At 43.2% G+C, this 24,836-nt stretch overlaps 1 protein-coding gene across 3 annotated transcripts in view; it reads left to right on the forward strand.

Annotated features, from left to right (window-relative positions):
- The window catches only part of ythdc1 (YTH N6-methyladenosine RNA binding protein C1), a 90,973-nt gene that overhangs the window by 11,542 nt on the left and 54,595 nt on the right, over positions 1-24,836 (forward strand). For 2 of the 3 annotated variants that reach the window (XM_063069247.1, XM_063069248.1), the window contains exons 2-3: positions 6,931-7,032; positions 7,686-8,029. In XM_063069247.1, coding sequence (XP_062925317.1) covers positions 6,931-7,032; positions 7,686-8,029 — 446 coding nt within the window. The remainder of the gene's footprint in view (positions 1-6,930; positions 7,033-7,685; positions 8,030-24,836) is intronic. The other variant, XM_063069250.1, reaches the window with a different exon arrangement.

A 24,836-nucleotide genomic window follows, 5' to 3' on the forward strand; every position in this document is an offset into this window, starting at 1 on the left:
GTGAGGTCCTCGGTGATGTGGATGCTGAGGAACTTAAAGCTGTTTACCCTCTCAACCCCAGGTCCATTGATGTCAGTAGGAGTTAACCTGTCCCCATTTCTCCTGTAATTCACAACCAGCTCCTTTGTTTTTCCGACATTGAGGGAGAGGTTGTTTTCTTGACACCACTGTGTCAGAGAGATGACTTCTTCCCTGCAGACCACCTCGTTATTGTTTGAGATTAGGCCAATCAATGTAGTGTTGTCGGCAAATTTAATTAGCAGATTAAGAGTTTTGGGTGGCAACACAGTCATAGGTATACAGGGAGTAAAGGAGTAGACTTTGTACACAGTCCTGAGGGGCTCCTGTGTTGAGTGTTGCCCCACCTCCCTTACCTTCCTGTCTATCCTTCTGTATTACCTGATACCCTTGTATATTTAATTCCCAATCTTCTCCACCCTGCAACCATGCCTCTGTAATGGCCACTAAATCATACCTCTTTGTACTGATTTGTGCCACAAATTCACTGACCTTGTTTTGAATACTACAGGTATCCAAATAAAGTGCCCTTACACTCATTGTGCTTTTAAAATTTTGGAATCTTTTACTCTTTTTCACTTGACTTTTCTTCATTCCACTCTTACTTTTCTCTCTTTTAACTTTTGTTTTTTCTTTATCTTTATCCACACTTTTCTTTTTCACTTTATCCATACTTTTCCAATCTGTTGAACCCACCCCACTACTATTTAGTTTAAAGCCCTATCCACTGCCCTAGTTATGCAATTCACTAGAATCCAGGTCCCATCATGGTTCAGGTAGAGCCCGTCCCAATGGTACAGCTCCCTTCTTTCCCGATAGTGGTGTCAATTTCCCATGAATTTAAACCCACTTCTGCCACACCTATCCTTTAGCCACACATTTAACTCTCTAATCTTCTTGACCCTATGCCAATTTGCACGTGGAGCAGGTAGTAATCCAGAGATTAATTACTACATTTTTGGTTCTGCTTAATTTAGCCCCTAGCTGCTCAAATTTTCTCAACAGTACCTCTTTCCTCGTTCTACCTACTTCGTTGGCACCCACATGGATCATGATAACTGAATCTTTCTTCTCCCACTGCAAATTCCTCTTCACTTAGATAAGATGTCCCGAATGTGAGCACCAGGCAAGCAACATAGCCTTAGAGATGCTCTGTCCTCATGACAGTGAATCCATTTACCACGTCTTTTCTCTTCTTTCCCCCTCTTGAATGGCTCCCTGAACTATAGTATTGTAATTAGGTTGCTCATCCTTCCTACTCTCATGCACACAGGGAGCAAGATTCTCAGACCTGTTGGATATGCTCAAGGGCTGAGGCTCCTCCAGCCCTCTCTTGGATCCCACTACCCACCTCACTCGCAGTCACACCCTCTTGTCCCTGACTACAGACCAGATTTGAGGCAGCTAATCTAATGGGTGCGACTACCTCCTGAAACAGAATCCAGTAACTCTCCCTGATGTGCTGCAGTGAAGCTCAGATTCCAGTTCATCAACTTTGAGCCTGAGTTCCTTGAGCAGCCAACGTCACTTCAGATGTGGTCACCAGGGACCACAATGGGGTACACCAGCTCCCACATCATGCAGCTACAGCACATCACCTGATCCTTCATCATCCTTACTTAATTTAATTAGCTGTAACTTAGTGACTTTTTATTCAACCATTACAAAAGCCTTACCTGCTACTTAGCTGTGCCTCCTCACCAAAGCCTCAAGTTCCCACTCCTACACTGGTCCACTCACATAATGGCCACTCTGCTTTGACCCTGCTTTACTTTATTTGCTTCTGCTAACGATTGGTCCGCCGCTAATGCGAGGATCCCCGCGAAACACTTTTTTTGGTGTGGTACAGGCAAATGCTTTCATAGTAATAAATATGTCAGTGTTTGCATGTATTCATTTCCACATGCAGTCTTGTGGTAATGAAAAGAGAGTTTGTTTTTGTCACATACACAATAGGCGGTATGCTTGCGGAAGGTAGATGGAACCAACATATTGACCCAAGTGAAAGTAAGTGACCAATTATCTTCCTTTGCTACAGTAGAACCTAAGTACCTTGATGTATTGATTTTAAGGTACCTAAGGTACCCCTCAAACTTGTGGTGAATACAAAATCAATATGGAGATTTGTATCTGGATGCTGAAATCTGGAGCAAAACGATAAATTTGTGTAAATAATCCCAGATTAAAAGATAAACTCATTTTAACCCTCTGAGTTCCTTCAGTTTGTCCATCCTTTCCTGTGGCTAAACCCGCTAATCCAGGTAGCGTCATGGTAAACCTCTAATGAGCCCTCTGTGTCCTTCCTGTAATGGGGCAACCAGAACACCAGATAATTACTCTCAAGTGCCACTATCTACTTAGTGGCATTGCTACTTCAAGGGAGATATGAAGTTGGATGCAAAGATACCTCTGTACAAAATGCTATAAAGAGATCTGTTGTTACTGTCTTATTAACTTGATTGAGTTTTTTTGACAAGGTAACAAGGGTGACTGATGACAATAAAGCTGTGGATGTTGCCTACATGGATTTTAGTAAGGCTTTTGACAAGGTCTCTCACGGTAGTCTCATCCAGAAGATTAAGATGTACAGGTTTCCCCCGCTATCCGAATGTAGAGTGTTCCTATGAAACCGTTCGTAAGCCGAAATGGCCTAAAGCGAAGAAGCAATTACCATTAATTTATATAGGAAAATTTTTTGAGCATTCCCAGACCCAAAAAATAACCTACCAAATCATACCAAATAGCACATAAAACCTAAAGTAACACTAGCATATAGTAAAAACAGGAATGATATAAATATACAGCCTATATAAAATAGAAATAATGTATGTGCAGTGTAGTTTCACTTAACAGAATCGGGAAGTTTGAGCCAAAATGGATTTGTTGAAAAAAATCGGCACGTACAAGCATGTGCACGTCATGCATTCGCACATACACACACGTCACGCATGTGCACACACCTGCCCGTGCAAGGCTTCATGGTCATGGTAGTCTTTCTCAGGGTAAACACAAGTTTAAAGCGAGCGTCTTTTTTCATAAAAGCAGAAATCCTGTTTCGGTTAACGAAAACAGGTACTAATGCAGGTCTTTCGTAAAAACGAAATGTCGTAACTAGAACGTTCGGAAAGCGGAGGACACTTGTATCGGATCCATGGTGAATTGGTCGCTTGGATTCAGAACTGACTTACCCATAGAAGACAGGGTAGTGGTCAAAGGGGCTTACTCTATCTGGAGATCTGTAATTAGTGCTGTTCTGCAGGGATCTGTACTGAGACCTCTGCTGCTTATGATGTATATAAATGTCCTGGATGAAAATGTTGATATGTGGATATAAAGTTTGCCGTCCTAATGCATGAATATGAAGATTGGTGGTGTGGATAGCTTAGGGGACTGGCAAAGAATACAATGGGATATCATTCAGTTGCAGATATGAGCAAAGAAATGGCAGATGGAGTTTAACCTGGCTAAATGTGAAGTGTTGCACCTTGGTATGTTAAATGCAAACAGGCAATACACTGGTAAGGGAAGATCCTTAACAGTGTGGATGAGCAGAGGGATCTTGGGGTCCAAGTTCATAGCTCCTTGTAAGTGGCTACAAGAGTTGATAGGCTGGTTTAGTAGGCCCACAATGTAGGCACATAGAATAGTACAGCAGAGTACAGACCCTTCGGCCCACATTGTAGGCACATAGCATGCTTGCCTTTATTAGTCAAGGCATTGAGTTCAAAAGTCAGGACATTATGTAACTGCAGTTAGGCTGCATATGGAGTATTTCATACAGTTCTGGTTAGCCTATTATAAGAAGGATGTCGAGGCTTTGGTGAAGGTTTAGAGAAGGTTTATCAGAATGTTGCTTAGATGAGTAAACGTGCAATAACAAGATGTTTTCTCTGGAGCGGCAGAGGCTGATTGGATATGTTAGATGTTATAAGATTATTATGAGAGAGATAGAGTGGACAGACAATATTTTTTCCAAGGGTTAAAATATCTTAATACCAGAGGTCATGCATTTAAGATGGGGGGGGGGTTATTTCAAATGAGATGTGAGGGGCAAGTGTTTTACATCGTATGGTTGGTGCCTGGAGTGTGCTGCCTGGGTGGTGGTAGAGGTAGGAACATTAGAGGCTTTTAAGAAATGTTTAGATACGCACATGAACGTGAGGAAAATGGAAGTATGTATGCATAGTGTAGGCTAGCGGTTTCCAACCACTGGGCCGCAAAGCATTTGCTACCGGGCCACGAGGAAACGATATGATTTGGCGATATGAGTCGGCTGCACCTCTCCTCATTCTCTGTCATGGGTGGCACCTTTCCCTGTCAACGGCACCTTTCCTCATCCCTGTCACGGCCACTGTTGAGCCATTACGCATGCGAGGTCATTACCCGCGCGTCATCCATGACAGTGCAGGAAGGAGATCAACTCCTCGAGCTTGCAAATGACGGCGGGCTGAAAAGTATGTTTGACATAACATCTCTGCCGGCATTCTGGATCAAAGTCAAGGCTAAATATCCTGAGATAGCCACGAAAGCACTGAAAACATTGCTTCCATTTCCAACATTCTTCTGCGAAGCGGAGTTTTCCGCAATGAATGCAACGAAAACTAAATTGCGGAATAGACTGGACATAAGGAACCCCCTTCGATTATCGCTGTCTCCAATCACCCCTCGATAGGACCGTCTTGTTGTGGGGAAACAAGCCCAGGGCTCCCACTGATTCAGCGATATTGGTGTGTTGCAATGATTTTATATGTTCATACGGGGAAAATATGTGCTGTATGTTTAATGTCCAAATGTTACTTAAAATGTTATGATGCTATTGACTTACTTATATAACCATTTAACAATTACAGCACGGAAACAGGCGATCTTGGCCCTTCTAGTCCCTGCCGAACACTACTCTCACCTAGTCCCACCGACCTGCACTCAGCCCATAACCCTCCATTCCTTTCCTGTCCATATACCTATCCAATTTTTCTTTAAATGATAATATTGAACCTGCCTCTACCACTTCTACTGGAAGTTCGTTCAACACTTACTTCAAGCTCCCCTGTCCTCCCCGATAATTGACTTATCACTATATTCATGCGAGGAAAATATGTGCTGTGTGTTTAATATTAAATTCGTTAGATAAACCCTTTTACAAACGAAATTGAGTGTATTAGCCACTTCTCACCTATATTCCGGTTGTGATTAACAACCCTCCCCCCCCCGAGCAGAATTGCCAAAATCGATTCGCAGGGGGAAAAAAATCGGCAGGTACACAAGTGGGCAGGTCACGCATGCGCACTGGAGCCCGCACAAGGCTTCATGGTCATTGTAGCCTTTCTCTGGGTAAACGCAACATATTTGACTGCTGCTGTTGTCCGTTGGCAACCCTACACCCCCCCCCCGGCCCCCCCCCAATATTAAACCAGTCCGCAGTGCAAAAAAGGTTGGGGACCCCTGGTGTAGGCAGAAGAGATTAGTTTCAGTTGATCATTTGGTTATTAATTAAATTAGTTTGATGCTATATTGTGGGCTGAAAGGCATCTTCCTGTGTTGTACTGTTTTTATGTTCCATGTTAACTTTATACAATTAACCACTCAAAGTGCAACATCTTATACTTTCCCAGAATAAACTTAGCCTCCCATTGCTTCTGTCATATCTGTAACTGATCTGTATCCACCAGTATCTTTGACAACCTTCTTCACTGTAACATCTACTAATTTTAGCTTTCAGTGGAGGGTCAATCCCCCAGGTACATGATCATTAACATTAAAAAAAAAGTAACCTACTTGCAAGCCCACCTTCACAAATCTTTGGAAGTATGCTGAGGTCTCTATTCCTCAATACTCGCTGAAATTTATCAGAGTATGTATATTCTAGCCTCATAGATACTGCTGAAGTGCATTGCCTCGTATTTATCTGGATTAAACTCCACCGATCGGTCTCTATTCCTTAATTTCACTGACACCTTTTAAGTCGGCCCGTGTTCTGCAAATGCTAGAGATCTGGAGCAATGCATATGAAATGCAGGAGGAACTCAACGGGTCAGGCAGCATCTATGGATGGGAATTACATCCATTGGAGGTTCCGGTCTGAGACCCTTCATCAAGAGTAGTAAGGAAGGAAGAGAGCAGAAACCAGAAAACAGAGGTGTGGGGAGGAGGAGTATAATCTGGCAGTTGATGGGTATGACTGGGTGATGGAACTGGTGGGTGGGGGAGTGCTACACCTGCCCCTACATCTCCATTGCCTCCATTCAGGACCTTAAACAATACTTCCAGGTGAAGTGACACTTCACATGCAAGTCTCTTGGGATCATGTATTGTGTCTGGTACTGCTGGTGCAGCCTCCTCGATATCAATGAGACCCAGTGCAGATTGGGGAGCTGCTTTGTTGTGCCACAAAAGGAATGATCTCCAGGCACCCTTCCTTTCCAGTCCTGAAGAATGGTCTTGGCCAAAGAAGTTGACATTTTATTCCCATGGCTGTTTTACCACATACTTGCATGTTTATTTTTTTTACTTCTCAATCTATTATGCCAAGGTTTGACTTATTTGCATTAATAATTGTTTTTCAATGCTTCTGAAAAAAGTTATCTCCACTTGTTAAACTGCATAAATTCACATTTTCCTAAAATAATGTTTGGAGAGCAAAAAATCTGAGCTCAGGAATGAGGAGACTTAGCATGAAGAAAGGAATGGGTGGTCAGAGAAAGCCGCCATATACAGGATACATTGAGTTTGTTCCTGCTGAGATAAGTAAAGTTAAATGTTTCAGGAGCAAAAATCAAGTGAAAATGTAACTTTTTCTAAAAGCTTATCATATTGTAAGACTCAGTAGTAGTTTTATAGCACCATATTAGCTGTACAAGTAGGAATATGACATATGAGAAGTACAAGGTAACGGATGAATTTCTTGTCTTTTAGATGGTGAAGTCAATGTTTTGGATGATATCTTGACAGAAGCGCCTGATCAAGATGATGAGCTTTATAATCCTGAGAGTGAACAAGACGTTAGTGAGAAGAAAGGTATGATGTAATAGTGATGGTGCTCGTGTTGCTTGCATTGACAGCACCGCCACTTAAAGCTTTGAGTTAATCGTGGCTGGGTCCAATTGGATTGTTTGTGTTGCAGATAATTTCTTGGTTTTGTATTAGACGAGATTGAGCTGGTTCTTGCAGGTTTATTCACCTTCACTATCTTAGTTCATTTTTTTGAAGAATTGTAGGAACTTTCAATTTATTTCATTATTAACTGTGATTTGAATAATTTATAAAGGAAATTGTTCTAGTTTTAGATTTTAATTGAATTGTCAGTCTTAACAGTTTTGTGTTCTAGTTTTCATTGCCATTTTGCTTAAGCAGTCTAGGGTTCAATAAAATTTTTGTGTTGAATTTGAGTGGTCAGTATGTGGTAAAAGACACTTTGTTCTTCTGTACAGTGTCATTAACAATTCTTTAAAATATTTGTTACGTTTGTCTTCCCTTGTGACACCTAGTACTTAATAACTACAGTGAGATTGGATTGGGTATTCTTACTACATATAATACAATGAAAGCAGTGTATTTAACAATGTTACATGTGTATTGATATTTCTACCAATCACTTGGAATTCTATTTTCACTTTGATTTTGTATTTAACTTTTTTGAGTCATAAAGAATATTCACCTTTATTGAACAGCATCAAAAAGAAAAAATGAAAAGGAGAGGGCTGACAGTGGTGATGGGAAAAGGCAGAAATCTTCAAGCCATTCAGCACGACAAGTTAGCAAAAGATCTTCCTGCCCTTCTGCAGGAGACAACATAAAGGCTTCCCTTTCAAAAGGTAGACATCTGCCAGCCTTTAAGAAGGATGAATACATGCGATATGAACGAAGCAAAACTGCAAGCAGTGATAGAAAGAACCTTGCACAGGGTTCTCGGGAGTCGCAGAAAGACCGAACAGATAAAGGGGGTAGCAGAAGAAGAGAGTCTGACAGAAAAACCAAATCAGCAACTCCTGATGAGTCAGAAACTTACAGCATGGTAAGGCAAAACTGGCTAGTTTATAAAATAGTAAATGTTTGCATTTGCATGTTTTCTTTGTATCCATGCCCAATCCTCCAGTCTACAATTGATCCTGGCTATTTAGCCCCTTGAATTTGTTCTATAATTCAATAAAATTCTCTGCTGTCCTTGGCAGGCTTTCAAATCTTTATATATCATGAATCTATGCACTCTTACCTTCAAATGCTATTGCCATTGCTTTTGAGTAAGTGCATTCCAAAGACACTCGACCCTCTGAGAGAAGTTGGTCACGAGAAAACAATCTTCCCACATTGCTTCTCATGTGAAAGCATTCTTCCCACATCCCCCCTGTCACGACCCCTCAGATGTTAATATATTAAAGTCATCCGCTAACTTGAGTGGATCTAAATCTGGTGCAACTTATGGTAAGAAAACTAGCACATTCTATTTCAGGCATGTCTTGTCAGAACTTTCCAATTTCAGATGTGTCCTGTATACTGGAGTGTAGTCTCTCACATTAGCATTCTGTTCTTTTTAATAAGTTGTAACATTGTTAGCATTTCTAATTACGCCTGCATATTAGCCTTTTGCATACAGGTCCTCCCCAGCTTATGAATGTCCATCTCGTGTACAATTGTTTGAGAGACTGCCGTGAATGGATTTGCTGTTTCTTTGAGTAATCTTCATATATTATACTTTGTTTCCAAGACCTTTGTCCTGTTACTTCACCTGTGTGTATTTCTTTTGTAGCAACATTCCTACCATCTTTGTATCACCAGCAGATTCAGCATCAAATCTCTGGAACCATTTTCAAATTTCTTCGATAAATGAAAAATTAACTGATGCCCCAATACTTCCCAGCCAGTTATGCATATTTTACTTTCTGTGCCAATATTTTGTTTCCCATGTAATGAACATAAATTTCTGAAATAATCTTTGATGCAGCACCTTATCAAATGCCTTCTATAAATACAGCTACATCACCTTGTTGAGCTGAAATAGTTTGGACAAGCATGATTGCCTTTTCACAAATTCACTTTTACTTCAGCTTGCAGCAAAGACTACTGACAGTAGCTGTGCAGAGTCCACTCTCCTGGGCCAGCCTTTCCTGGTTGTCCCAAGATGTAGCCTATCTTCAAAGATCCTTCCTCTCAGGGGTGAGGTCTTTGGAGCTCCTGCTGACGTTTCTCTGGCACTGGGTTTTTATAGAATGGGGCTGCTTGCCCCATGCCCAACCCTCCTTTCGCAGCTGGGCTTGGGGCCATCTGTGGTGGACTTACTTTAGATTTGAGTAAAGCTATTTATCAGTGGAACTGTTCCCGGATTAAAACCCACTTGTTTATCTCGAGCCATTTCTTTTAATGACCTACAATGGTCCATTGGGACCTGGACATGTAAGCTCCAATGTGATTGTAATTTCTTTAATCCTTCCTTCATCTTGTAGCTATTTGTGAGTATCACTTGTAATTTTTTATAGAGAGTGCCACTAACCTTTCATTCACCTTCCTATTTTCCATTATATACATTTTGGAAATCACTAATTCTCTATAAATGGTATTATTAGTGTAAGATTGTAAAATTCAATTTGCTGTGTATAGACTGGTCATTAAGGAATAATATGGCAATGTTAGAGATTTGTGGCTTTATTGTGGGCAGTGAACTTGCCCTTTATTGCATTCTAGATTGCAAGTGTTTATTTGACAGTTTGCATGTTGGGATTTTACTGAAGGAGTTTGTTTTGCCGTCTTAACATTTGAGTGGTTTAGAGCATTCAAATGTTTGTGCAGTAAGAGTTGCAGATATCAAAATAAGGTTATTAAAGCAGTTTTGCCATTGAGGTCACATCACTATTCAAACATTCCAGTGTAAGCTGGGAAAAGTATTATCCATACAATTAATAAACTTTTATTGGCTAAGGTTATTTTCCCTCCAATTTAAGTGCACCATGTGGCTTTTGTAATTTCAGTCCAGCTGAGCAATTAGACTACTCATAACTGAGCCTCACTATCTGTACATCAATGGATATACAGAGGTTAAAATATTGAAGGACACTTTTATCTTTTGATTTGTTGGTTCAATGATTTGCATGTGTTATCAAAGCCACCCATTCCTGTAATTTCTGTATTTCCACTGTTATGTAACCGGCAACAATGAATATCAACCGAGACAGGTTATATAAAAACAACCAAACATTTATTAAACACGGATAAACGATAAGGAAAAAAACAAACGAAAATTTTAACTGGAAGTTAGCCGATATGCAGCCGTTCACCAAGTCGTCACTCGGCACTGGTTCTTAAAGCGATAAAGTCAAATATAGTTCTTAAAATGATGAATTCAGAAGTCCAACAGACTTATACGTTCAATTGGGAGAGACTTCTCCGGAGAAGGATTTCTTCACAGATGCAACTTTCCTGCTGGTTCTGTCCACAGAATTCACGTGGCAGTAAATAAACAGTTTAAACCAACTGACCTTAAATTCTTTTACAGAGAGAGCAAACCTTTGCATGAACTCTTTGCTCTTTTTGGGAAGTGTTATCCTCGATGCAGGTCACTACTCCTTCCACGAAGACTCAATAAGGTCGATCCTTTATTAAACTGCCAAACGATGCCGACTCCTCTTGATTCTTCGGTTCTGTACTTCGGTAAATCCTTCACTCTCCCTTCTACTGTTGGAATTGAGTAAATCAGCACATCTAGCAAAAATTTCCAGTCCAATAATATGGTATTTTGCAATAGAACGCAATACTCAGTTTTAAAAATGAAACTGCGTCACAAAAGCAAACATGCAACAGAAACAGAGACACAGCACATTCTACCTGGAAATCTCCAAACTAAAAACCTACTGCGTCACCTGGGATCTCCCCTTATATACCCATGGTGCACGTCATCATGTGACCTCACATCGGCGGGAAAATCACATCATTGACCTCCAAAAGATCATTACATCATTCTCACACAAAAAAACAGGATCTCCTTGAGCATGTAACACCACATGAGCATTGCATAGCATTATTGCACAACCTAGTTAGTAGCTTTTGAGGAAGAAGTAGTCCCAAGAATCAAGAACATTGAAAATTTTCAGTCGTAGTATAAAAGCAAGGGAATGTAGACCCATGATTTGAATCAGTACAGTGAGTGGACTCTGATTCTCATGGGCCTTAGTCAGGGTTCGTGACAAAGCCAGTTTCAAAATGAGGTCTAGATTTCCTGCATAGAGATGGTATTTAATGCAGACAAACAAGTGTGATATGTTGCACTGCGGGAGGAAATCCAGGGTGGGACTGACACAGTGAATGGTAGAGCACTGAGTACTGCAGTAGAACAAAAGGATCTAGGAATATCGATCCATACTTCCTTGAAAGCAGCGTTCGTGGGTAGTTAGGGTTGGTGAGGCCAAATTTGGAGTATTGTGTGTAGTTCTGGTCAAGATATCAATAAGATTAAAAAAGTTCAAGAACCATAAGGTAATGTTACAGCTTTATAAGACCTTAGTTAGACCCCACTTGAAGTACTGTGTTTATTTCTGGTCACCCCATTACAGGAAGGATTGTGGATGCTATACAGAGAGTGCGGAGATTTACAAGGATGTTCCCTGGATTGAAGAACATGCCTTATGAATAGGTTGAGTGAACTTGGCCTTTTCTCTTGGAGTGAGGGAGGTTGAGAGGTGACCTGATAGAGGTATATAAGGTGAGAGGCATTGATGCTGTGGATAGCCAGAGGCTTTTTCCCAGGGCTGATATGGCTAACATGAGGGGACATAGTTTTAAGGTGCTTGGAAGTAGGTACAAGGAGAAAGTCAGACCCAGGTTTTTCACACAGAGAGTGGTGGGTGCGTGAAGTGTATTGCCAGCAAAGGTTGGTAGAGGTGGATACAATGGGGTCTTTTAAGAGACTCTTAGATGAAGCTTCAAAAAATACAGGGCTATGCAGTAGGGAAATTCTAGGCAGGTTCTAGAGTAGGTTACATGTTGGCACAACATTGTGGGCTTAGGGACCTGTAATGTGCTGTAGATTTTCTATGTTCTAATATAGTGAACATTTACAAGGATGTGGCCCTCAACTTGAGGACCTGAGTTATAGATAAAGGTTGAATAGGTTAAGACTTTATTCCCTGGAATGAGGGAAGATTTGATGGAAGTATACAGAATTATAAATGGTATAGGTGCTGCAAATGCAGAAGAGGAACCTGAGGGGTACCTTCTTCATTCAGGTGGGCGCGATTGTGGAGTGAGCTGCCAGCAGAACAGGTGGATACAGGTTCCATTGCAACATTTAAAAGAAATTTGGATAAGTACATGGATAGGAGAGGTATGAACACCGTGGTCCAAGTACAGATTTTAGGGACTAAGCAAAGTAGCTTTTGGCATAGACTTGGGCAACACATTAGCATTAAAATTAGTGTGATGCCATTACAGACTGGGTCGTCGGGAGTATATTTCCAGTGCTACCCATGGGGAGTTAGTACATCTTCTCCACAAACACGTGGATTTTCTCTGGGTGCTCCAGTTTCCTACCAAAGTCCAAAGACCTACCGGTTAGTAGGTTCATTGATCATTGTAAATTGTCCCGCGATTAGGCCAGATGCTGGAAATTTTGAGCAACACGCAAAGTGCGGGAGGAACTCTGCAAGTCATGCAGCATCTGTTGAGGGGTTCAGATTTCATCAGGACTGGAAAGGAAAGGGGAAGAAGCCAGAATAAGATGGTAATAAGAGTTGGGGAGCTTTATTTATCATGTGCATCAGAACAGTTGGTTAGAGAGACTGAGAAACACAGTGGATATGACAAAATTGTACTCAGTTGGATGGGTTGAAGTCTTTCTATTTTAATGTGAGAAGTTGCAGTCAGAGGTCATCCATGAATGAGGGAGAGTCAGATTTTTGGATTATTTGGCTCTTTTCAAGGGAAGGTGGGACCTGTAGAGATGAGATGGCGGTTTGCATCTGAACTGGAGGCGAACTATGGGGTCCTTTTCTGGTTGGCTGCCAGTAACTAGTGGTGTTTCTTGGGGGTCAGTATTGGGGCCGCTACTTTTCACTTTGTTTGTCAATGATTTAGATAATGGAGTTGATGGCTTTGTGGCAAAGTTTATGAATGATATGAAGATAGATGGAAAAGTGAGGAAGCAGTGAGATTGCAGCAGGACTTAGACAAATTGAAAGACTGGTCAAAAAAGTGTGCAGATGGAATACAGTGTTGGGAAATGTATGATAATGCATTTTGGTAAAAGGAACAATAGTATGGACTGTTATCTAAATAGGGAGAAAATTCAAACATCACAGGTGCAGAGGGACTTAAAATTCCTTGTGTAAGAAGGCATGAAGAAAAGAAGGCAAATACAAGGGACATAGATAAGTATGCTCACAGACTTTTCCCCAGGTAGAGGAGTCCAATACTCTATAAGAGTTCAAAGTATGTACGTTTATGGAGAGAGGGGAAGATTTAAGGTGGACCTGAAGGGCAAGTGGTAAAGAAGGCTAATACAAAGTTGGCATTTATTTCAAGGGGAATAGAATATAAAAAACAAGGACATAATGCTGAAGCTTTATAAGACATTAGTCTGGCTGCACTTGGAGTATTGTTAATAGTTTAGGACTCTATAATCTCAGAAAGGATGTGTTGTCATTGGAGAGAGTCAAGAGGTGGTTCACAAGGATGATTGCAGGAATGATAGGGTTAACATAAGAGTAACATTTGGCAGCTTTGGGCTTGTACTTAACTGGGATTTAGAAGAATGTGTGGGGATCTCTTTGAAACCTGCTAAGTGTTGAAAAGACTAGATAGGTGAATATGGAGAGAATGTTCCCCCAGTGGGGGTATCCAGAACTAGGGGGCATAGCCTCAAAATTGGGTGACCTTTCAGAACAGGTAGGAGGAATTAATTTTTTTTAGCCAAAGAGTGGTGAATCTGTGGAATGCTTTGCCACAGACTGGTTGAGTCCTAGTGTGTGAGGGTACTTAAAGTAGAAGTATAGATTGCTGATTGGTTGGAGCATCAAGGGATATGGTGAGGGGGCAGGTGTATGGGGTTAAATGGGATCCGGGATCAGCCATGATGAAATGGCGGAGTGGACTTGAATGGCTTAATTCTACTCCTGTATCTTATTGTCTTCTGGTCTAACCTTAGGAGGCAGTGATCACAGTATGATTGAGTTCAACTTTAAATTTAATAAGGAGAAAGTAAAGTCTGAGGTGTAAGTTCAAACTCGCCGGACCAATAACTACACCACAAACAGTTCTTTACTTTAACCGTTTCACCAGTTTATTTGTTCAAACTCAGCTGGCGAGAGGTGCGGAGCCGCACACCAGCGGGACAGATTTCCTCTCCCTCTGGGGGCTCATATCTGACTTCTGTCTAACATGCAGAAACGTTACAATTTATAGAACAGTGAGACAAGGAGCACTTAGTTCAACTGGTATTCCCACCAAGACTGTTGGAACAAAACTTAATTACTTAGATACGAGAGTCCACTAAATCAAGGTATTAATTACAGATGGATGTACTATCCAGCCCTTATCAGTTATTCCCTTTGCTAGGCCCTGACTTAATTAGGCCTCAGTTATTCCCTTTGCTAGGCCCCAGCTTCCCAGGAGGAGAGGAGAAGATGGCAGCGCGATGCAGCTCGCAGCGGCCACTCCGGTGGTGATGTCTGTTATTTGTCAAGTAGGGTACCGTGCACAATCCTGATTTGATGGAGACGGACGTGAGAGCATGGAGGAACATCTGGTGAAACTTCTGAAATGCCTGCTTCACTGCTGCTGCTGCTGTGTGATCCAAAATCTCTGGAGGGAAAGGCCCAGAGTCCTCGGCTTTGCTTGTTGCTCGGCGGCCGGGGTGGGGTTGAAGTGTTCGGGCAGAGGATGGTGTTTGGTGTCGAAGGGCTGGTCGGAGGCTCGAAGATTTCAGACGGACTCAGAGTCCGCTGCGGTCGGGTGCTTCCATGGTACTGCATCGGCAAGTTTGCGGCGCTTGGAGGTTCATGGCAGGGAGAGTTCTCCCTTCTACCATCTGCATGAGATGATGAGGCTATCGGGACTTCGAGACTTTTTTTTTTTACCGTGCCCATGGTCTGCTCTTTATCAAATTACGGTATTGCTTTGCACTGTTGTAACTATATGTTATAATTATGTGGTTTTGTTGGTTTTAGTCTTGGTTTGTCCAATGTTTCTTGTGATATCATTCTGGAGGAACATTGTATCATTTTTTTTAATGCATGCATTTCTAAATGACAATAAACGAGGACTGAGTGTCCTTATCTTAAAAAAACGGCGAGAGGAGAAGATGGCGGTGTGCCATGTGTGCGCAGCGCTCTGGTGAAAAATGATATCGTATCTGTTAAATAGGGGCCGTGGACAATTCTGATTTGATGGAGAATGGACGTGAAAGCACAGAGGAACATCTGGAGAAATTTCTGAAACGCCCGTTCACTGCTGTCATTACTGTGTGGTCGTTTATCTTTGGGAATCCCCGGCCTTGCCTGCTTTTGGCGACCGAGGAGGTCGAATCGTTCGGACAGAGATGGCGCTCAGTACTCGGTGTCGGAGAGCTGATCAGAGCTCGAAGTTTTCGGATGACTCAGAGTCGGATTGTGGTTGGCATGGCAGGGACAGTTTTCCTTCTCCCGTCTGCATGAGATATGGGACATTTGAGAAATTTTGAACTTTACTGTGCTCACGGACTTCATCAAGTTATGGTATTGTTACACTGTTTGTAACTATATGTTATAATTATGTGGTTTTGTCAGTTTTTTCAGTCTTGGTTTGTCCTGTGTTTTGTGATATCACACCGGAGGAAATAATGTATCATTTCTTAATGCATGCATTACTAAATGACAATAAAAGAGGACTATGTGTCTTCATAATCATCATAAGTAAATTACAGACATGTTCCTTCCTGTCCTTGTCAGTGAGTCCTCCCTTTCCCTAAACAAACGAGGGTGCTTAGCTCAATTCTTGCAAAACCATAAGGCAGGATGTGTTTGATGGATCAGCGGAACCCAACCACCAGAGCATAGCATTCTCAGGAGACATCTGCAAGGTTGTTAATCTGAAACCAGCCTCAGGCGGATTACTCAGAGCAGAATAAACAGAAGTTTGTACCCAATTTTTAACCTGTTATCTACAAGCGTCTAAAAATGATTTCCTACTTCCCCAATACCCTTGAAACTTCATCATTTCCTCCTTTTTTTTATCATTATATGATAACCTTTTACAATCGATTGTCTCTTCTACAACAGGATGCAAAACCTGGCTAAAGGCACTGTAGGATACAGACAATAATCAAAATTAATTCAATCAGACTTCTGAAATGCCAAAACGCCACTATCAACCAATATGTTTTCCTTTAGTCCAAGAGAGTTTTTCTCCTCAGTTCCTTCAGTAACATGTTTGCAGTCCGTTCGATGTATCCACCGAGATTGCCCCTTTAGTTTCACAGCTGTGGGAGTGGTCAGTAACACCGGATATGGTCCTCTCCACTGAGTGTCCCTCGATCCCAGTTCTTGATCAGGACAAAATCTACAAGTTCAATTGTGGGATAGTCACCTTTGGGCTGGGTTTCGTCTTTCCGATACCCCTGCCACACCTGTGAATGCAAGCTTTGGAGAGTTTTAGTTAATTTGCATAAGCATTTTCCCATCTCCTCCCCCAAGGTATGCATATCTAATTTGGTAGGTAAGCTCTTAGGGAGGAGTGGCAAACAAGGTTGGGGTCCCCTTGGGGTTCTTATAGGCTTCCCGTAGATAATTTCTGCAGGTGATAACCCTGTCTTGATGGCGTGATTCTCATATGGAATAGGGCTAAGGGTAAAACCTTCAACCAGGTCAATCTAGTTTCTTGCGTAAGTTTGGTCAACTTATCTTTCAAAGTACCATTGGCTTGTTCCACTATGCCAGCTGCTTTCGGATGATGGGTGCATTGGAACTGCTGTTTTATAGCAAGTTCTTACAGACTTCCTCATTTATTTTGGCAACAAAATGTGGTCCATTGTCCAAGCTTATCATTTCTGGAAGTCCGTAGCGAGGAATTATTTCTTTAAGCAATATTTTCACAACAGTCATAGCAGTATTATTAGTTGTGGGAACAGCTTCAATCCATCTGCTGAATACATCTACTATCACTAAGCAATACTTATAACAATGTACTCTAGGTAGTTCTGTAAAAGCAAGTTGCAAACAAGAAAAAGGTCCACCAGGCAAGGGGGTAGTTCCGGAAACACAAGGCGTTCCCTTTCCAGCATTTGTTTTTTTTTCCACAAATTAAACATACTGTGGCTCGCTTTTCAGCTGCTTTCTGGAAACCTGGGTGCCACCAAGATTGTAATAATGTATTAACCATTCCCTCCTTGCCCACTACTACTACGTCGACTCAGGCGTAGGGGGCTGGCGTCGGGCACGATGACGGATTCTCCACTTCTCCCTCTCCCTCATCAGTGTGTTCAGTTCATCTACATTAGCCGCGCCGCTGTCTTCTAGGAGTGTGTTGACCATAGTCTTGGGAGGGCGCCCAGGGTTCATCCTCCCGTGCTTGGGCTCCCATATGATGACTAGGCTGGCAGGTAGCTCGGGGTGGCGTAGACAGTGCCCCGCTAGTTGCAGTCTTCTCGCCTCGATTTTAGTGGAGAGCATCGGTAGGTTGTTATAGAGCTCAACGTTCGTCATGTGCTGTTGCCAACTCACATCAAGAGCCTTCCGGAGCATTCTTGTATAGCAACTATCTAGAGACTTCCACATCGTTTTGGTGAGTGTCCACGTCTCGCATCCGTACGTGAGAATGGACTCTATGACTGCTATGAAAATCCTCTTTTTAAGCCCTCTGGTCAGGTTTGACTTCCAGATTTCCTTCATGTTGTTCATAGCCCTCCACACCAGCACCTTCCGTATCTTTATGTCCTTCTCCGAACTCATCATTCTTGACCCGAGGTACATGTAGTCAAAGACTTACTGGTATCATTCTTTACGGTCTTCAGAGTACCATCATCACAGCTAAACGCCATGTACTCTGTCTTTTTAGTGTTTAGGTGAAGTCCAACTTTATTGCACTCAATTTCCACTTCTGTCAGTAGCTGCTGTGCTTCCTCCATCTGGTCGGAGAGCAGGACTATGTCATCTGCAAAATCTAGATCTGTGAGTATAACTGGTCTGACACTTTTGGTTTGTCCTGATTTTATGGTAAAACCAAGCTTGTCATGATCTTTGGTAGCTTGACGCAGAGCGTAATCAAGGACAATTATAAAGATGTAGGGTGCCAGAGTGTCTCCTTGCAGCTCACCAGTTAGGAGCTCGAACACTGCTGTTTCTCTGTCTGGTGATACAACTTTCACCATAGTTTTGGTATAGCTGGACTCTATTGCTCTCAGTAGATGGTCTGGCACTCCGTAAGCTTTCAGGATCTTCAGCATTTTACCTCGGTGAATGGAGTCAAAAGCTTTGCGAAAATCGATGTAAGTAAGCAACGGCTGGTCGGTTGTTCTTGACTTCCTCAGTGATCCTACGGAGAGCAAGTATTTGCATTGCTGTTGTGCGCTTCTGCCGAAAACCATTCTGATTGCCTAAGTGTATACAGTTATGTACATAATCTATCAAAATAGGTAAGAACACAGAGGGAACACAGACCTGTCCTGCAGGGGTCACCCATAAATTGGTCTGAGGTCCAAGGTGGCAACCCATTTGGGACCATAGTTTGTGCTCTCCTTCAGGGGTGTCCCCCTGGAACGCACGCATTTCCCCCATATCTGGCATACCCTTCCGTGGTCACGTCGACTAGAGGCCTGCTTATTTCCCAAGGGGATCAAAAGTGTGGGGTTCAAGGCTGTCTGTTTGGCCGCTGCATGAGCCCTAGTATTACCCTTAGATATCTCATCAGATTCCCCAGTATGGGCTGCACATTTAATAATAGCCAAAACTCGAGGTAGCTGTCGAGCAGTGAGTAAGTTGTTTACAAAGGTAGCATTACTAATGGGGTGGCCAGAGGAAGTCAGGAATCCCCAAAATTCCCAGAGAGCCCCGTAGTCAGTGCATAATGGAAATCTGAGTAAAGGTTTACACTTTAGTCTGTTGCTAGGATACAGGCATGAGTCAGAGCAAACAGCTCAGCCTTCTGGGCAGAGACAGCTGTTTCAAAAGAGGCCTGCTCAGTTACTTCACTGTCAGTCACTATCGCATAGCCAGAACATTGTTTCCCTGCTGGATCCACAAAGGAGCTTCCATCCCCATAAAACAGTGCCTCGGGAGGGGGTATTGCAGAAGGGATGGGAGAGTCTGTCTTTCTTTCATGGTGATCCGAACGGGGGGGGGGGGCAGTTGGTGCGGCCAGCTTCATGGCCTGAAATTGCCCAGAGATGGGGTACAATGTCTTGGGTTCGGTCATTATTAAAAGAGTGTCTTTCCAGATGTCCCGTCTTCACCTCTGACTCCTTCCAGTATCGGAATTGATCCGCGGCCAAGTCTTGCCAGTCTCCCTCAGTGCTTGAGGCTTGTTTCGTCAGGGTGTAGGCAAGGAGCCCTCAGCTCTTTGGCTGGAGCCCAGGGCAACCCCTAACGGTGGTATGGGGAACCACCAGTCCTGTCTGTCGCCAAAGGAAATCTGGAACTTTGACCAGTAATGCACTGCCCTCTTTTCCTTTAACCTCTCCAATCACTGTGACTGGGAACTTCTGTCCCTCGAAGGGTGCATAATATTGGCTTTCCTCAGTTGAACACCCCATAGGATCATAGCACAGAGTCACATGAGGGTCGGCCACTGGCAGAGGGGATTCAAACACAGTGGAGTCCAGATTAAGTGCCCACCACTGGGGGATCGTAAATTGGAGAAGCTGTTGGTTGTTCGCTAGTCCCAGGGTCATACCCTTGTCTGTGCATAGAATCTCGACTTCCAACGAACCGAGCAAGTCTCCCTCCTAGATTACACACCAGACTGGTGGTGATTGTAAATGAAACCTCACACTGATTCCCGTGGAATTCCACCTGCGCACGTACGTTCTGTGCCTTCGAACCCAAGTCAGAGTGATTGTAGTGTCTGATAGCTGTAATCCCTGTTCCGATACTATTTCCTGATTGAGAGTGGATATGGTTGCCCCCGTATCAATCATAAACGGAATTGGAATTCTAGCCATTTGTAATATTACATTGGGCTCTTCCTGAGGGGTGGTATTCACGGTAGGGAGCATCCTTGCTTGTCAATTTCTAAATGGGTTGTTGTCCCCACCCGTCCCTTGGTAGGTTTTTGTTCCCATTTCTGATCCCCAGATGTATCCCCCTCGTGTCCTTCTTCCTGCTGAACATATTCTCCTTTAATATTAGTTTCCTTCGGGGTTGGTAGATATTCGAAAACCGGGTCCCAGTAATATGTCAAAGCTCGTCGCATTCAATTTCGGTCATTGTCAGGCCAATCCATATTATTAGTTTTAATCATGTTGGCTAACTTAATTGGTAAGTATTGGAGCAGTAAGGCATTAAACTGGGGGGACAGATTCCCATTAATAGAGGCTTGGTCTCCTGCGAAAGTGCCATAGCAGGCCACAAATCGCTCCCAATAGTTTGGTCCCGATTTCCCGGGCTTAGGTTTGCATTCAAGTACTTTAGTGATATTTACAGGTTGTTGGAGAGCCCTCTCCAGGGCTTGAATAATCTGGTATGTCTGTTCATTCTCATTATGGATTCCTGCCTGTAACTCCTGATAGGTTCGTTATCTTAATTCTGCCTTCCATTTCCGCCCCTCATCAGCTGAGAGAATCATGCAGCAGAGACCAAATAAATCTTGCGGGGTCTCATTTTGCATTTGTATAGTACTGCGGACATACTGAACAAACTGTGCTGGTTTTTCTTTTCTATCTGGGGCCTGATTCATGATCATTATCATTTCTTAAGTCTTCCAGGGTGCATACACAGGAATTACTGAGGGCTGTCCCTCCTCGCAATTGTCTGTGTGGAGCCATTAACTCTGGGGTTTTATTGGATTCTTCCCTCCCTGTCTCGGAATAATTCTCAGTATTCCCTTCCTGGATCTCAGGATATAGAGAGCCTCCCCTTCCCTGCTGCCGCTGTTTTACCCGAGCGGCCACCGTATCTATGAGTACTGGGAGGACTGGGGTTTGGAAGCACTGGTGCACTTGGCCCCTGGTAAGGTGGGGGATATGGTGGGTGCCCAATCCTCATCACGGTCACTGTCCTCAAACAGGGTTGGTATGCCAGACATGGGTTCGGGATCCCATATTGGCCCTGGATCTCGCGTGCGGCACTGCCAATCCAAACCTTCCTGTCTGTCCATATCTGCCTTTGCCTATTTCTTCTTCACACAGAGAGTGGTGAATCTGTGGAATTCTCTGCCACAGCAAACTGTTGAGGCCAGTTCATTGGCTATGTTTAAGAGGGAGTTAGATATGGCCCTTGTGGCTACAGGGGTCAGGGGGTATGGAGGGAAGGCTGGGTTCTGAGTTGGATGATCAGCCATGATCATAATAAATGGCGGTGCAGGCTCGAAGGGCCGAATGGCCTACTCCTGCACCTATTTTCTATGTTTCTATTTACTTTGTTTCTCTCGTTCTCTTTTTCTTCTCCCATCTACCCATTCTCACTCTGCCTTTAATGTTTCCCAACTCTTGATATTTCCTTCTGATGTACATACCTCTACACCCCTTTATCACAGGTGTTGTTCCTCCAACTGGCCAGTAAAGTACTATTCCATTTGGTATCAGCTTTATCTTTCCATTCTTTAATCAGTAATTTCCACTTTTTACCGCAATTCTTCTTCCAAATTAAATTTGCTGCTCGTTCACAAGGGGTTATATCCCAAGCTCCCCCTGGTGGCCACACACCGTTTCCCAGTTTCTTTGTTAGTGCTGCACTTAACATCCGGATAGACTGCAGGGGAGCCCCTTTCCCCTCTGTTTGGCCAAACATCTGTCCCACCCTGTGCTGGTTAATTTACCGGGTCAACCGCCTGTCGCCCAATTAGTTACTTAAATTTACCAGGTCACTAGCACCAGCCCCCACATCAATTAGAATAGACCAGGTCAATTACCCCCTTATCTAGTTACTGGGTTGCTGCCACCAGCCCCAAAATGTAATAAGTTACTGCCACTAACCCGCTGCCCAATCGCTGTGTTCAACCCAAAAGAAAAATGTAATAGATCACTGCCACTGATCCACTGCTCCACTGCCCAATTCTTCAGCACCCGAAGACTTTAATACTCATAAAAACAACTGCTTACCTTATTCTCCTGGTCCGGGTGGTTGGTTGGATCCCGTCAAGGTACAGATTCCTTGGGGCGAGGAGCAGGAGTTTCAAATGAGTGGAAGGGACGGTCAGAGCTGAAGTACCTCGGGGCACCCCTACTGCCCATTCACACTCACCTGGAAACCCCCCCCCCCCCCGGTCAATTATTCAGCCCATAGGGACTTTCCCTATGTTGGGATCCGAGTCACGGCACCAAATGTAGACTTAAATTTGCCGGACCAATAACCACACCACAAACAGTTCTTGACTTTATCCTTTTCACCAGTTTATTTGTTCAAACTCAGCTGGTGAGAGGTGCAGAGCCGCACACCGAAGGGACAGATTTCCTCTCCCTCTGGGGGCTCGTATCGGATCTCTGTTTAAGATGCAGTAACTGGTATTCCCACCAGGTCTGTTGGAGCAAAACTTAATTACTTAGATAAGAGAGTCCACTAATTCAAGGTTTTAATTACAGATGGATGTACTGTCCAGTCCTTATCAGTTATTCCCTTTACAGACAGTTATTCATTCCTGTCCTTGTCAGTGAGTCCTCCCTTTCCCTAAACAAACGAGGGTGCTTAGCTCAGTTCTTGCAAAACCATAAGGCAGGATGTGTGTGACCGATCAGAACCCAACTGCCAGAGCATAACATTCTCAGGAGACATCTGCAAGGTCGTTAGTCTGAAACCAGCCTCAGGCGGATTACTCAGAGCAGAATAAACGGAAGTTTGTACCCAATTTTAACCCGGCCAAATGTTGGGCATGTGGCCAAGTGGTTAAAGCGTTCGTCTAGTGATTTGAAGGTCACTAGTTCGAGCCTCAGCTGTAGCAGCGTGTTTGTGTCCTTGAGCAAGGCACTTAATCTCACATTGGTCTAGTCTGTGCGAGGAGTGGTGCCCCACACAGACTTCCAATCTGCGCCTTGTAAGGCATGAAAATGCCTGATGCAGGCCTCTCATGGTCTGAGTCAAAGTTCCCTTTAACCCGTTATCTACAAGAGTCTAAAAATCATTTCCTACTTCCCCAATACCCTCAAAACTTCATCAGAGGTAGCTGTATTTCAGTGAGTAAAGGAAATTACAGTGTATTTCCGTGGAGTAAAGGAAATTATAAAGAGGAGTTGGCCAGAGTAAATTAGAAGGAGATGCTGGCAAGGATGACAGCAGAGCAGCAGTGGCATGAGTTTCTGGGAAAAATGAGGAAAGTGCAGCATAGACGTATTCCAAAAACGAAGAAATACTCAAATGGCAAAATAATAGAATTGTGTCTGACAAAGAAAGCCAAAGCAAGAGGGCATGCAATAAAGCAAAAGTTAACAGGAAGATAGAGGATTGGAACGCTTTTTAAAAACCTATAGAGAGCAACTAAAAGAATCATTAGGAGGGAAAAGATGATGTAAGCAAACAATATCAAAGTGGATAGTAAAGGAATTTTCAAGTATGTAAAAAAAAAAGAGAGAAAGATGAGAGTTAATATAGGACTGCTGGAAAATGAAGCTGGAGGAATAATAATGGGGGGCAAAGAGATGGGAGATGGACTAAATGAGTGTTTTGCATCAGTCTTCACTGTCTAAGACACTGGCGGTGTGTCAGATGTTGAAGGATGTGAGGGAAGAGAAGTGAGTGCAGTTACTATTACAAGGGAGAAGGTGCTCAAAAAGCTGAAAGACCCAAGGGTATACAAGTCACCCGGACCAGATGAACAGCTAGGGTTCTGAAAGAGGTAGCGGTAGAGATTGTGAAGGCATTGGTTAATGATCTTTCAAAAATCATTGTACTCTATGCCGCCAGAGGATTGGAAAATTACAAATGTCACTCCACTCTTTAAGAAAGGAGGAAGGCAGCAGAAAGGAAATTATAGACCAGTTAGCCTGACCTCAGTGGTTGGGAAGATGTTAGAGTCAGTTGTTAAGGATGAGATTATGGAGTACTTGGTGACACAGGACAAAGTCAGCATGGTTTCCTTAAGGGAGTATCTTGCCTGACCAATCTGTTGGAGTTCTTTGAGGGGATTACAAGTAGAATAGATAAAGGGGATGCAGTGAATGTTGTATATTTGGACTTTGAAAAGGCCTTTGACAAGATGCCACACATGAAGCTGCTTACCAAATTAAGAGCCCATGGTATTGCAAGAGAGTTGCTGGCATGGTTAGAGCATTGGCTGATTGGTAGGAGGCAGTGAGTGGGAATGGAAGGATGCTTTTCTGGTTGTGTTGAGCACGTGGCCAAGTGGTTAAGGTGTTCATCTAGTGATCTCAGGGTCGCTGGTTCAAGCCTCAGCTGTGGCAGCGTGTTTGTGTCCTTGAGCAAGGCACTTAATCACACATTGCTCTAGTGTCTGTGCGAGGAGTGGTGCCCCACACAGACTTCCAATCTGCGCCTTGTAAGGCATGAAAATGCCCGATGCAGACCTCTCATGGTCTGAGTCGATGTTCCCCCTTTCTGGTTGGCTGCCAGTGACTAGTGATGTTCTGCAGGAGTTGGAGTTAGAGCTGCTTTTTATGCTGTATATCAGTGATTTAGATGATGGAATAGATGGCTTTGTTGCCAAGTATGCAGATGATACGAAGATTGGTGAAGGGACAGGTAGTGTTGAAGAAACAGGTA

Source organism: Mobula hypostoma, chromosome 16 (assembly GCF_963921235.1).
Source record: "Mobula hypostoma chromosome 16, sMobHyp1.1, whole genome shotgun sequence".
NCBI classification, from domain to species: Eukaryota; Metazoa; Chordata; class Chondrichthyes; order Myliobatiformes; family Myliobatidae; genus Mobula; species Mobula hypostoma.